This window comes from Vigna unguiculata, chromosome 2, assembly GCF_037176805.1.
Source record: "Vigna unguiculata cultivar grain cowpea cultivar isolate G323 ecotype 2 chromosome 2, ASM3717680v1, whole genome shotgun sequence".
Taxonomy (NCBI): Eukaryota; Viridiplantae; Streptophyta; class Magnoliopsida; order Fabales; family Fabaceae; genus Vigna; species Vigna unguiculata.
The window spans coordinates 35,058,022-35,071,161 of NC_140793.1; the positions used below are offsets into that span (position 1 = coordinate 35,058,022).

The 13,140-nt window shown below is 33.7% G+C and overlaps 2 protein-coding genes across 2 annotated transcripts; both read right to left on the reverse strand.

Moving 5' to 3' along the window:
* Positions 1-1,219: 1,219 nt before the first annotated feature.
* On the reverse strand, positions 1,220-1,849 carry LOC114168039 (ethylene-responsive transcription factor ERF026-like). Its single transcript, XM_028052834.2, has one exon. It carries the CDS (start codon positions 1,797-1,799, stop codon positions 1,275-1,277), a length of 525 nt encoding a protein of 174 aa, XP_027908635.1. The 5' UTR covers positions 1,800-1,849; the 3' UTR covers positions 1,220-1,274.
* Positions 1,850-3,599: 1,750 nt separating this feature from the next.
* Positions 3,600-5,961, reverse strand: LOC114172494 (centrosomal protein). Its single transcript, XM_028056951.2, has 2 exons — positions 5,722-5,961; positions 3,600-4,026 (listed from the first exon to the last, which is right to left on the reverse strand). The coding sequence occupies exons 1-2, from the start codon at positions 5,896-5,898 to the stop codon at positions 3,841-3,843; spliced, it is 363 nt and encodes a 120-aa protein (XP_027912752.1). The 5' UTR covers positions 5,899-5,961; the 3' UTR covers positions 3,600-3,840.
* Positions 5,962-13,140: the final 7,179 nt, after the last annotated feature.

Below are 13,140 nucleotides of genomic sequence, written 5' to 3' on the forward strand. Positions count from 1 at the left end.
CCGCACATTTTATGCGGGCCGCATACTCTGGTCCGTCCCGCATATACGTTGGCCCGTGGGTTCGCGGGCCGGCCCGCTTTTTTTTTTTTAATTTTATTTATTTATTTATTTATTTTATGATAAAATTTTCAATGTTTAAAAATTAGGAAACTTTAAGAAGTTCACAAAATTAAGTAAAGACTTTGGAGAATTAGATGATAAATTGATAATTCAACATTTTCATCATATTCATACTATGACATACACAATGTATTCTTTAAATTTTAGCACATTAAAAATTACATAATACTTGTCTTTTCCAATTATACAAGAATTTGAGATGTTAATGCAAGAGTCCATAAAAGAAGTAATTAATATACACAAGTGCAAGTTTTTTTTTTTTTTTTAATTTTATGCGAGCTTGCGGGCCGGCCCGCGTGGGTCGCAGGCCTATGCGGGCCGAGCCCGCGCGGGCCTGTGGGCTCAATATCCTGGCCCGTCCCCCGCTTTTTCTGCGGGCCTGCGGGCCGGACCCTAATTGCCATCCCTAGTAGGATGCAGTATAAAATTAGAAAGATGTACTGATCATTAGCATACCAGCAAAAAACACTTTAGAAATAGTAAATCTTTTAATGTTGTTATCATAAACTATTTTTAGGTTTGTCTATTAAGGTAACAATTTTTACAAAAAGAATGTGTAAAAAACAAGTGAGAAAGTTTAAAAAAAATTCTCAAGTCATACTTCTTATACTTATTCTCTTAATTAAGTTTTCCAAATTGAATAACATAGATAAAGAAAATTCAATAAAAAATATCCACTAAAATTTAAAAAATATACCAACATTAATATTAAAAATGGTTAAATATATTTTTGTCCATTAACTTTAAGTGAATTTTGGAATTATTCCATTTCAAAACTTTAGATCAGTTTAGTACTTTATCTTTCAAAATACATGAATTTAGTCATTTTAATCAAATGTGTGAATTTAGTCATTTTGATCAAATTTTGTTAGGTTTATTTGATATTTTTATGCATTTCATAATTGTATTGTCTATAATATTTGATATATTTTTGTTTTATTTATTAAGTCAAATACTATTATAAAATGTACGTCAAATAAATTTAATCAAATTTGATTAAAAAGACTAAATTTAATTATTTTCAAAGATAAATAATTAAATTAATCTAAAATTTCACTATAAACTAATTTTAAAATTTACTAAGAGATAGAAAAGAGCGTTAAAAAATCTTAAAAACAATAGTGAAATTACACAGGTTTTCTGAAGTTCGTATGTCAAAAATAACTCCACAAAGTTTCTGCACCTTGTTTCTCCGGCGAGTTATCGGACGGTGGCGAGGTCATTCTGGGCGGCGACAGAAGCATTCCCCCGGCCATGTCAACGAGAAGACTTGGCATGCCGAAAAGGGCTTCCTCGTCAAGGAAATCGTTTTGAAACCACCATGGTGACGCATCAATGTGGGTAGCTTCAGTTTGCGATGCAATGTTGTGGGAAGCTTCAGTTTCAGCCTTCACCATTGCGGCTGCAGCGGAGGCAGCAGTACGTATATCCACCGCAGAGTTGGTTGCAGGGATTTGATACTTGGAAACGGAGTGAGGGAGGTTGAGAACGGCGCCGTCGCCTTTCAAGGCCAATGCTGCGACGTCGTAGGCGGCGGCGGCCATCTCCGGCGTGGGGAAGGTGCCGAGCCATATGCGGGAGGCCTTGCGCGGTTCGCGGATTTCGGAGACCCATTTTCTTCCCCGGGAACGGATTCCGCGGTAGAGTGGGTGCCTCTTGGAAGAGGGTGAGGGAGCCATGGTGGTTCTGTTCTGTTTCTAAGGTTAATGATTTTACTGGTAAGAGGTGATGTTTGGAGGGACACTATAACTTGAATATATAACATGCATTACACTTGAATTAAAAAGGGTTTAGTTCATGGAAAATGAAGAAAAAAATGAGATAATTTGGATTTGAAAAAAGATGGAAGAAACCAAATTGTTAAGGATCATCATATTTTGAGAACTCCCCAACGAACACTTTATAATTTACTTTTAGATTAATTTAGTTATTGAAAGAAAGAGATTTGTATTTAGAAAAAAATAACTGAAAGATGAGAAAAATAAATGTAAGATGAATTAAAAAAGTTTAGGAGTCAATATATGATGATCTTCTCTAATTATTTGTACGTGATGTAAATTTTTACATTAAAAAGGATAAAGTATGTAAAGATAAAAGTAGGTCCACTTTTTTTCTTAATTTGGAAAGGTTGAAAATATTTATGGGATTTTTTTTCTTTCATTTACCTTTTCAATGATTAAGAAAGAAGAAATAAAACATTATATTCTCCATTTCTCTCGTTTTCATGTCATATATGATATATGAAAAGAGAAATAAAAAACTACGAATAGAATAATGTTTTGATGTGACATTTTAATAAGATTTATTTTTATTTTAAAAAAAGAAAAGTTAAATAGATTAGTAGCTTTGGCGTGTTGGTTGACTTAGTTAGAGTTTTAATGAAAAAAAAATAGACGAATTGGATTTTCTTAAAACATAAAATATCAAATTAAGATTTTTAAAGCTTTTCTCAATGAACACAATAGCTAATTCTATTAATCTATTTAATTGTTTGATTAAAAATACTTTATTATCTCATTTTCTTCAAAAATCTTTATTTTTTTTTATATTTTCTTATCATATGCATAATTTTCTTTTTGGCATACAAGTTCCTCCACTGGAAAAAGTTATTAAGGAGTCAAGGACTCGATTATTTAAGATCACATACAATTTTTACATGGCATAGTAAAATTTGTTCAAGTTATACAAAATCATTAATGGCATTTTATTGTGGAATATATTTAGATTAATTAAAATTATGATAATCTCAACGGCTAATTTTTTTCTTCCACTCCATCGTGTTTAGTGGAATAGTAAGATAAACATGATTTTTTGTCCATGTTTCTCTTCTTTTTGTACAGCCCAATGTAACTTATTCATAATCATCATTATTCAATACGGAATTTCAGGGTTAATTCAACAACGGGTGTCTACAATATTTGACATCTGGGAAGGAAGTGATAGAAGAAAACATATATAAATATGATAAGCAATTTAATATGTAAGAAAAAAAAAAGTCTGAATATCATTGTTCCCCACGTTTATAATGCACATGGGTCCATAGACTAACGAATAGAGAATTTAAGACGAACAATTCATTTTCTCTTCTTGCTGATAATGCGAGAAAGACAAAGACATCTGCTTCAATATATATATAGTACTTATCTACTACACCAAATATTATATCATATATTTTAAAAAAAGAGTTTGTATAAATTCAGATTTTCTTGTATCAATACAGTTTCATAACTTTTAGCAAATGTAGAACTTCGTGAAATATTTGCCCTTACTGTTTGCAGGGCACAAACCACCTGAAGTGTTGTCGGATTCTGTTCCCACATGTTTCACTACCATCCTAACATTTTTGGTATTCTGGGTCCAATTGTCATTTGTTTCATTTACAAGTGAATGTGATACTTTAATGTGTTTTCCAACTTCGTTGTTGTCTAGTGCCATGGAAAATCATAGGAGATCACTAGATATCAGAAAAAAAAAAAAAGTTTACATAGTGAACCAATGTAATTATCAAATCATCTGAAAATATAAAGTATGGTTAGTCACTCTTGTCAGGACTGAATGGCGGACATAAATTTCCGCCTAACCAAACCCACTTAAAAAAGAGTTCAGTGCTTATGCAAACACATTCAGTAACAAAACACGATTAAACGCAGACAAAACAGTAACAAGTTTGTAGTGAATTATAAAAATCTATATTCACAATAGTGTAGACCTGCAACTTATTTATTTCTTCTGCTCCTTGTCAACCTTGTTGTCTGTTTGCTCTGGAATTGGTTGTATTCTGACATAAGGTTTCCTGGTTAAAGTCTCTCCTCTTAGAGCAGCAATGTAGCGGTCATTAGTATCCTCCTTCCGCTTTAGTTCTCCGAGGTACTCTGCCAGTCTCTCTTTATTCACTTGCCCCATCATCTGATACATAATTAAAACAACTACATCGTTAGGATTTTCACCAAAGAAAGGAAATCACCTCGATGAAACAAGTGCGAACTTGACTATTTAATTCAACTCAACAAGTAATTTAACTTCTAAGATAAACGGAGCTTCTATTCCAATCCAAGATAGATCTTGCTGGTTACATATGTAGGTTTTAAATGATAAAGAAAAAAATATCAAAATGAAAAAAATGTGTGAAAAAAATACACATAAGAATGTATCATTTTAAGAAAAACCTCCACAATTAAATGGATAGAAAGTTGAATTACAGATTATGGAAAATGTGGGATCCAAGATACATTGACCATTCACCCTATGGTTCTGAAGAGTTTTTCACAGCCTCACACCTGCAGGCTCTATATATGTTTAATGTTGAAGGAAACAAACCCTTCTGTTAAGAAACATACATAAATATACGACTATAACACAGTTAATTTGTTATGGAGAGGAAAAGTAGTCAAAACGAAGTCAATAAAGTATATATCGGACTTTGGCAGACATGGTCCATGGGATCTGAAGACTTGTTTTCGAGCCAAACAGTTCACAAGGAAGTTTCTCAATTATTTATCATAATGGTCACATGAAGGGTACAGGCGCAGATTAAAAATCGCAGAATGATGGTAAGCACCACCTGACAGCACTAGCCCATAATGAAGCCCGGATGGCTAAAGTATTGGAGTTGTAGCTGTATCTGATACTGATAGAAATATGACAGAGTTTTAGAAATGTATCCAAGGAGAATAGTCCAATTTTATTGACTGAAATGTTTGAGATGAGGCTCCAACATTTTGAGTAGGACTAAAATTACACATGGCTCTACGTTTCCCCTGTATCGTTAAACTATAGCGAATTGTAGGAAATAGCTAGCTGAGTAGGACCAATGATGCTTCTTTGGCATTCTGAAAGGTATCGGGGAAAGGAATATAATTTTGAAACAAATACGAAAACAACAAATTCAAATATATAACAATGGCCTTTGTTGTCATCACAAGTATTGTTTTTGTAACAGATCCCTGTCATCCACTGATATAAATTATAATTGTGTATCTTGTATCCCTATTGTGTGATGTATCATTCACACTAATGTATCTAGGCTTCTCTTCACAGTAACCCCATTAGCTAAGAAATAGAAGAAAAAAAGAAAAATGTAAAACAGCAGGGGACTCTCCCAAAATTCAAATGACTATTTGTGGCTTCTCCTCTCCTCTATTTCCCTATTGAATCCCTTCACTCCACTCCCTTGGGCAAAGGCAATATCATCCCTTCTTCATTCTCTCCACTCCTACTACTAATTAACAGCCAGTTCATCTGCCATAACCCACCCAGGTGATTTTAATTTCCCCTTCTTACTCCCCCACTACTTCTATTCCACACGTATAATATAGTTCTAAACTCTGATCCACAATTATGGCTCATATAGTAAGATCAAGGAGCTTTCCCTACGAAAAAAGTTACGAATGGCATGTATGATATCAGCACAACACAAGTGGCTTATCTCAAAACCGCTACAGCAGTATAGCGGATAAATTATCAGCAGCAGCCGCAAAAGTATATACTAAGTTGAACTAGTGAATAAACAAACATAACCCTAATCCTAATCCTAAAAGGGTTTAAACTTTATTCATAAAGAAATACATAGAAAAGGATTGGAAGAGCGAAGGAGAGAGTTACCAACGATTCGGGACGAGCACTTCTGCGAAGATGGGTCTCGAGCTGCTCGTTGCGCGTGTTAGTGAGTTGCATAACGCCATAGCCTATGACGCCCGGAACGACGCCGCATATGGTGGCGAATGCAAGAAAGAAGGGTTTGGATTCGCGGGTCCTCCTCACGATCCATTTCCACGCCATCTCGCTCTTTCCACTCGTCGCTCTTCCTCTTCCCCAGACCTTTCTATGTAAAACGACAAAATTGTTGTACTCTTTATTTGAATTTATTTTTGGTAAAAAAAACATTATATTTGTGTATAAATCATTTTATATCAAATATCTATAATATATATATATATATATATATATATATATATATATATATATATATATATATATATATCAACGATATATAAAAAGAATATTCACTATCGTATATATATTTCGTTATTTCAATTTTATCTTTACTTATTATTTTAAAAACTAATTATTTTATAAATAATTTACTTTTAATCGTTAGTCTAAATATATTTTTTGTCGTTGTTCTAAAAATCTCTCTTATGTTCATATTTTATTTTTCTAATTTAATATTTAATAATTATTTTAAAAATTCATCATATATTCTTTATTAAAATGAAAGGAACTGAATTGAACTAAACTAAACAGAACCAGACCGAATCAAACTGAACCGGACTGGACCGAATCGAACCACACTGAACCGAAATGAACCGCACTAAACTGAATCGAACTGAACCGCATTGAATCGAACCGGACCGAATCGAACCACACTAAATCAGACTGCACTAAACCGAACCGGACCGAACCAAACTGAACTGAAATACTATTTAGTTGTGCTGAATTTTAAAACACCTTCAAAAAAAGAGGAAAAAATTTAAAGGAAAATTTTACACTTTCACAATTAATTAATATAGAGCAAAAGGATAATCGTTTTGTAATCTGCGCAAAAAATGTCATACTCAAAAGTTTTTTTCAGCACCACAATAATGTCCCTCTTAAACAATTGAAACATAATGTTTTTTCTCAAATTAAATATAATATAGCAAGTGTATAAACAATAACATATAAAAACAGTATACTTTCAATAAAAAGTCCAAAGGACAAATTTGAATTTGTTTGTATTCACCTTTCACATAAATAACTATTTTGTCAAAGTGAAGAATATAGAGTTCCGAAATTGGTAAAAGTCTAAATATTTTTAAAAAAATATTATAAGACGATGAAAAAGAGGGAGGAGTGAAACATTAAGTATAAAAAAATGAGAAAAATGCAAAAGACATATAAGAGAAGAATAAAATGTTAGTTAGGGTTAAGGTTCGAAATAAGACATATCAATTGAGTGGGGTGTGAAGTGTTAGAATTGCAATGAAGGTGATAAGGTGGGACGACGAGAGCAAGGCGAAATGGCCTTATGTAGTAGTGACGGGGATGAGAAACTCAGGATCATTGTCTCAATGATGGTGATTGGATTAAAAAATGGAGTGTGTACAATGTGTAGGATAAGAGGCTATTGAAGAAAGATGACAAAATAAAATACATAATTCAATTAATGAGTAGATAATAAATAGAAGTTCAGTTTTTTAAAAATAGCTTGCAAAACAATACAAGTTAATTTTTTTTTACTATAATATTTATTTTTTATTAAAAATAGTTTTTTTTTCTACCTTAATATAATACAACTAATTATAGTTAAGTTTAGTTAGATTAATTTTGTTCATCTATAACAATATATAGAGATAATATCCTCTTTTGTGTTCATATTTCGTTATTCCAATTTTATTCTTAATTATTATTTTAAAAACTAATTATTTTATAAATAGTTTACTTTTAACGTCTAAAAATCTCTTTTGTCTGCAACAATTATTTTAAAAACCTCTCTTATGTTCATATTTTATTTTTCTAATTTTACATTTAACAACTATTTTAAGAATTCATTATATATCCTTTATTGAACTGAACCGAACTGAATCGAATTGAACTGAACGAAACCGAACTAGACCGAACTGAACCAAACTGAATCGGATCGGACCAAACCGAAACGCACTAAACCGAACCGGTCGAACCGAACCAAACCGAATCGAATCAAACCGCACTAAACCGAATCGGACCAGACCAAATTGGACCAAACCAACTGAAATAAACCAAACCAAATTGAACCGAACCGAACCAAACTGAACTGAAATACTCTTTAGTTATGCTGAATTTTAAAACACCTTCAAAAAATGATAAAATCTAAAGAAAAAATTTCCACTTTCATAGTTAATTAATATAGAGCAAAAAGAGAGTTGCTTTGTAACGTGGGCAAAAAATGACATACCCATAAGTTTTTTCAGCACTAACACTACAATCGTAAGGTTTCTTTTAAACATTTGAAACATAATATTTTTTCCCAAATTAAATATAGCAAATGTATAAACAATAACATAAACAAATGTATACTTTTAATAAAAAAATTCAAAGGACAAGTTTGAATTTGTTTGTATTCACCTTTCACACAAATAACTATTTTGTCAAAGTGCAGAACATAGAGTTCTGAAATTAGTAAAAGTTTAAATATTTAAGAAAAATATTATAAGATGATGAAAAAGAAAAGTAAAATGGGAGCAGTGAAACATTAAGTATGAAAAAAATGAAAAGAATGCAAAACACATATAAAAGAAGGATAAAATGTTAGTTAGGATTAAGGTTCAAAATAAGACATATCAGTTGGGTGAAATGTGAGGTGTTAGAATTGTAGTGAAGGTGGTAAGATGGGACGACAAGAGCAAGGCGACATAGCCTTTTATAGTAGTGACGGAGATGAGAAGCTCGCGATCATTGTCTCAATGGTGATGATTTAATTAAAATATTGAGCGTGTGCGGTGTTTAGGATAAGATGTCATTGAAGACAAATGAGAAGATAAAATGCATAATTCAATTAGTGAGCAGTTAGAAGTTCAGTTTTTTAAAAATAAACGGTAAAATAATACGATTTAAATTTTATTATTATTTTTACTATAATTTTTTTTTATTAAAAATAGTTTTTTTCTACCTTAATATAATACAACTAATTATAGTTAAGTTTAGTTAGATTAATTTTGTTCAGCTATAACAATATATGAAGAAAATATCTTCTTTTGTGTCCATATTTCGTTATTCCAATATTACCCTTAATTATTATTTTAAAAATTAATTATTTTATAAATAATTTACTTTTAACTGTTAGTCTAAAAATCTCTTTTGTCTGCAACAGTTGCTCTAAAAACCTCTCTTATGTTCATTTTTTTTTCTAATTATACATTTAACAACTATTTTAAAAATTCATTATATATCCTTTATTGAACTGAACCAAACCGAATCAAATTGAACTGAATTTAACCGGACTAGACCGAACTAAACTGAACCAAACTGAACCGGACCGAACCAAACCGCACTGAACCAAATTGAATCACACTAAACCGCATTGAACTGAAACGAACCAGACCAGACTGAACCGAATCGAACCGAACCAGACCAAACCGAATCAAATCGCACTGAACCAGACCGCACTAAATCGATCTGGACCAGACTATATTGGACCGAACCGGACTGAACCGGACCGAACCAAACCAAACCAAACCAAACCTAATTGAACCGGACCGAACCAAACCAAATCAAACCAAACTGAAATACTCTTTAGTTGTGCTCGATTTTAAAACACCTTAAAAAAAGGATAAAATTTAAAGAAAAATTTTACAGTTTCATAATTAATTAATATAAAACAAAGGAGAGTCGTTTTGTAATGTGCGCACAAAATGTCATACCTAAAAGTTTTTTTTAGCACCAACACCACAATCTTAAGGTCCCTTTTAAACAATTTAAACATAATGTTTTTTCCCAAATTAAATATAACAAATGCATAAACAATAACATAAACAAAAAAGGTATACTTTCAATAAAAAAAAATCAAAGGACAAGTTTGAATTTGTTTGTATTCACGTTTTACACAAATAACTATTTTGTCAAAGTGCAAAACATAGAGTTCTAAAATTGGTAAAAGCCTAAATATTTAAGAAAAATATTATAAGACGATGAAATAGAAAAGTGAAATGGGAGCAGTGAAACATTAAGTATGAAAAAGTGAGAGAAGAATGCAAAAAACATATAAGAGAAGGATAAAATGTTAGTTAGGGTTAATGTTCAAAATATCAGTTGGGTGGAATGTGAGGTTTTAGAATTATAGTGAAGGTGATAAGGTGGGACAACGAGAGCAAGGCGACATGGCCTTATATAGTAGTGACGAGGATGAGAAGTTCACGATCATTGTCTCAATGTTGGTGATTTAATTAAAAACTGGAGAGTGCGCGGTGTTTAGGATAAGTTGCCATTGAAGAAAAATGAGAAAATAAAATACATAATTCAATTAGTGAACAATTAATAAATAGAAGTTCAGTTTTTTAGAAATAAACAGTTTAAATTTAATCTTTTTTACTATAATATTTTTTTTATTAAAAATAGTTTTTTTTCTACCTTAATATAATACAACTAATTATAGTTAAGTTTAGTTAGATTAATTTTGTTCATCTATAACAATATGTCGCAACCGGAATCGCGACGGGAAGGCGAACCGAAAAGGAAAACGGGTTTAAAAGAGATTTGGGAGTCGCCACCATAGTTATTCTGGAAAACTATGGAAAACCACAAAAATAAGACAAGTCTGCGTAAAACCAGATTTTGGATCCGGGAGTCGGTTACGCGTAGGGAAGGTGTTAGCACCCTACAGCGCCCGCCCAAGGGCGGTACCATTAATTAAAAATGCAAAGTTGATGTGATTTTCAAAATGTTAATTTTCCCCAAAAATAATAAGACGAAAATGCTAAAAGAAACAAAATATTTTTTAATTTTTTTGGGCCCGACAAGGATTGACCTTGGTCCTACGTATTCTCATTTAAAGTGAGAAATCAGGGTTACGTAGTTCTTTTAAAAGATATGAGAAACAAATGAGAAAACAATTTGATTTTTAGAGGTGAACCTGACAAGGACTAGCCTTGCTCCTACGTATCTCACAGTCGAGAATCAAGGATCACGTAGTTCTTAAAAGGACTTTTGTTTGAAAATGTTGATATTTTTATATTTTAAATTTATATTTTTTGGTATTTTTGAATTACTTGAAAGTATGTGTCACACGACGCGAGCGGTCGGACAGACACGAAAAGAGAAAGAAAAACTATTTTTGGTGTTTTTTGAAACTGAGTGTCACGCGGTGCGAGCGACCGGACAGACACAATAAAGGGAAAGAAAACTATTTTGGTTTTTTAGATTTTTTTCTATTTTTTGTAATTTTTATAATTCTATAAAAAAAGATGAAATTAAATTAAAAAAAAAAAAAATGGGCAAAAATGGAATATAAAAAAAAAGAAATGTGGGAGGTGCATAAAGTAATGAGATGTATTCAGTAGCGATGGGGTGCAACAAGTAGAATATAAAACAAGCCCAAAAAGATGATAAAATGCAGAGGGGGTGTAGTCAGTAAACATGGTGGTGCGGATTAGTAAACATTGAGAGGTGTATGTACAGTAAAACAGGGGTGCGCAGAAAAAATAATCAAACAGTCTAGCTCAAACGAAAGGAGGTGCAGGCATGAGAAGAAGGGAGGTGTAGGAAGTAAAGGAGATGTGGCATATGAGACACCTAAACCCTAACTCAAAGAAAGCCTCCTCTCCATCTCTCTCACACCAACACGCTGCCACCGGCCAGCGAGTGCCGCTGCCTACTTCACCGCGCCGCCCTCACCTCTGCTCCACCACGCCGGCGGGTCGGGAACTCCGGCGACGACGCCGATCACAACTCACCGGCGACACGCCCCTTTTTTTTTTCTTCTTCTATGCGCGAGACCCTTTCTCCATTTGCCTCGAGCCACCGCGATTCCAGGAGCCCTTGCCGCTGCCGCAAATCCCACGGACGGCGAGGCACGCCGCCGTCGACACCAGCCACCAACGGAAGCGTCGCCGGCGAGAACCCAACTCCGCGAATCGTCTCCTTTCTCGCTTCTCCTCCCACGCGCGAGATGGCTGTCATAGCCCCTGTGATTCGCCACCACCGCGCCAGCCACACTGCGACTAGATCCGCCAACGTCACGTGACCGTATTCTACAGTTCGAAGTTCTCTGCTTCTGATTGGGGAAGACGAGGGAGTTTGGGGTTGCTGTTTTTTGTTTGATTGGTGGCGAGAAGAGAAGAATGAGTTAGGGGTTAGATGATGGGTTGAGGAGTTTGTTTGCTGTGTGCTGGGATGTTGAGGTGGTAGACCTCGAATGGGAATGTTGCGGGATTTGAATGAAAAAAAATGAGCTTTTGGTGTGTTTGATGATGGTTGAGGAGCTTGGTATTTGGCTATGGCTGGCTATGTGCTGATGAATGGTGCGGTGGTTCTATCTTTTCGGTTATTTCGTGCAGGTTGGATGAATAATGATAAGCAAATAGTAACGAGGACGACAAACATCTCAAACCAGTAAAACATAACAAATCCAGCAGAATACAAGATCATATTCATTCAAGCAACCAACATAACACAAGATCATACATATTCATCCAAAGGTTCACGTTCAATTGGTGCTTACCTCTTGTAGTCTCCCTGTGGTTGTAGGGGTGTGATCAATGGAGGCTCTCCTGTTCTCGTTCTTCCTTTCAGATGATCCAAGGGTACTCTCTTCCTTTTTTTGTTAACTCTTATGAAATGTGTATTCTTGTATTCTTGCCCCGTTGTTCTCTTGCTCTTTTGTGATATTGTATCGGAAGTTCTCACTATCAGTTGATCTGATGGCTCCTTTCTCTCTTGCGAACTTGCCTCCTTTTTCTCTTTGTTGCTCCGAATATATCTCCTATTTGTTTTTTTTTGTTTTTTTCTTATGCCCATTCGCTGCTGTGTCTCTCGCCCCCCCCTTTTTCTGCTCAGAACCTCCTTTTGTTCACGGTCCAAAGAGGTAAAAGGATGGGCAGTGGCGGTTGCTTCTCTTGCCCAGTCTGCAGAGTCTTCCATCAGTCCATTCATCTCCTTCAGTCACCATACAGTTTCCTTTTTTGTGTGATGAGGCAGCTGCAGCTCAGCCGGTGAACCCGCAGGGTACCAAAAGGGGAAAGAGCTAGGCATGCAGAAAATTAAATGCTCCGCCACTTCTTTGTATATTTTTTTTTTTTTACCTTTTTTTCTTTCCTCGTTTTCTCTCTTTTTTTTCTTTCTTTTTTTTTGTTTTGCTTTTCTTTTCACCCCTTTTTCGTTTTCTTTTTTTCTTTTCTTTTTAATCTGTTTTTTTTTTTTTTTTAAAAAATAATAATAATAACAATAAAATGAAATGAAATAAAAATAAATATGAAGAAAACTAAAAAACCAAGAAAAAAGAAATAATAAAGAAAACCAAAATAAAATAAATAAACAAAATAAAAATAAAATGAGATAAAAGGACATAAT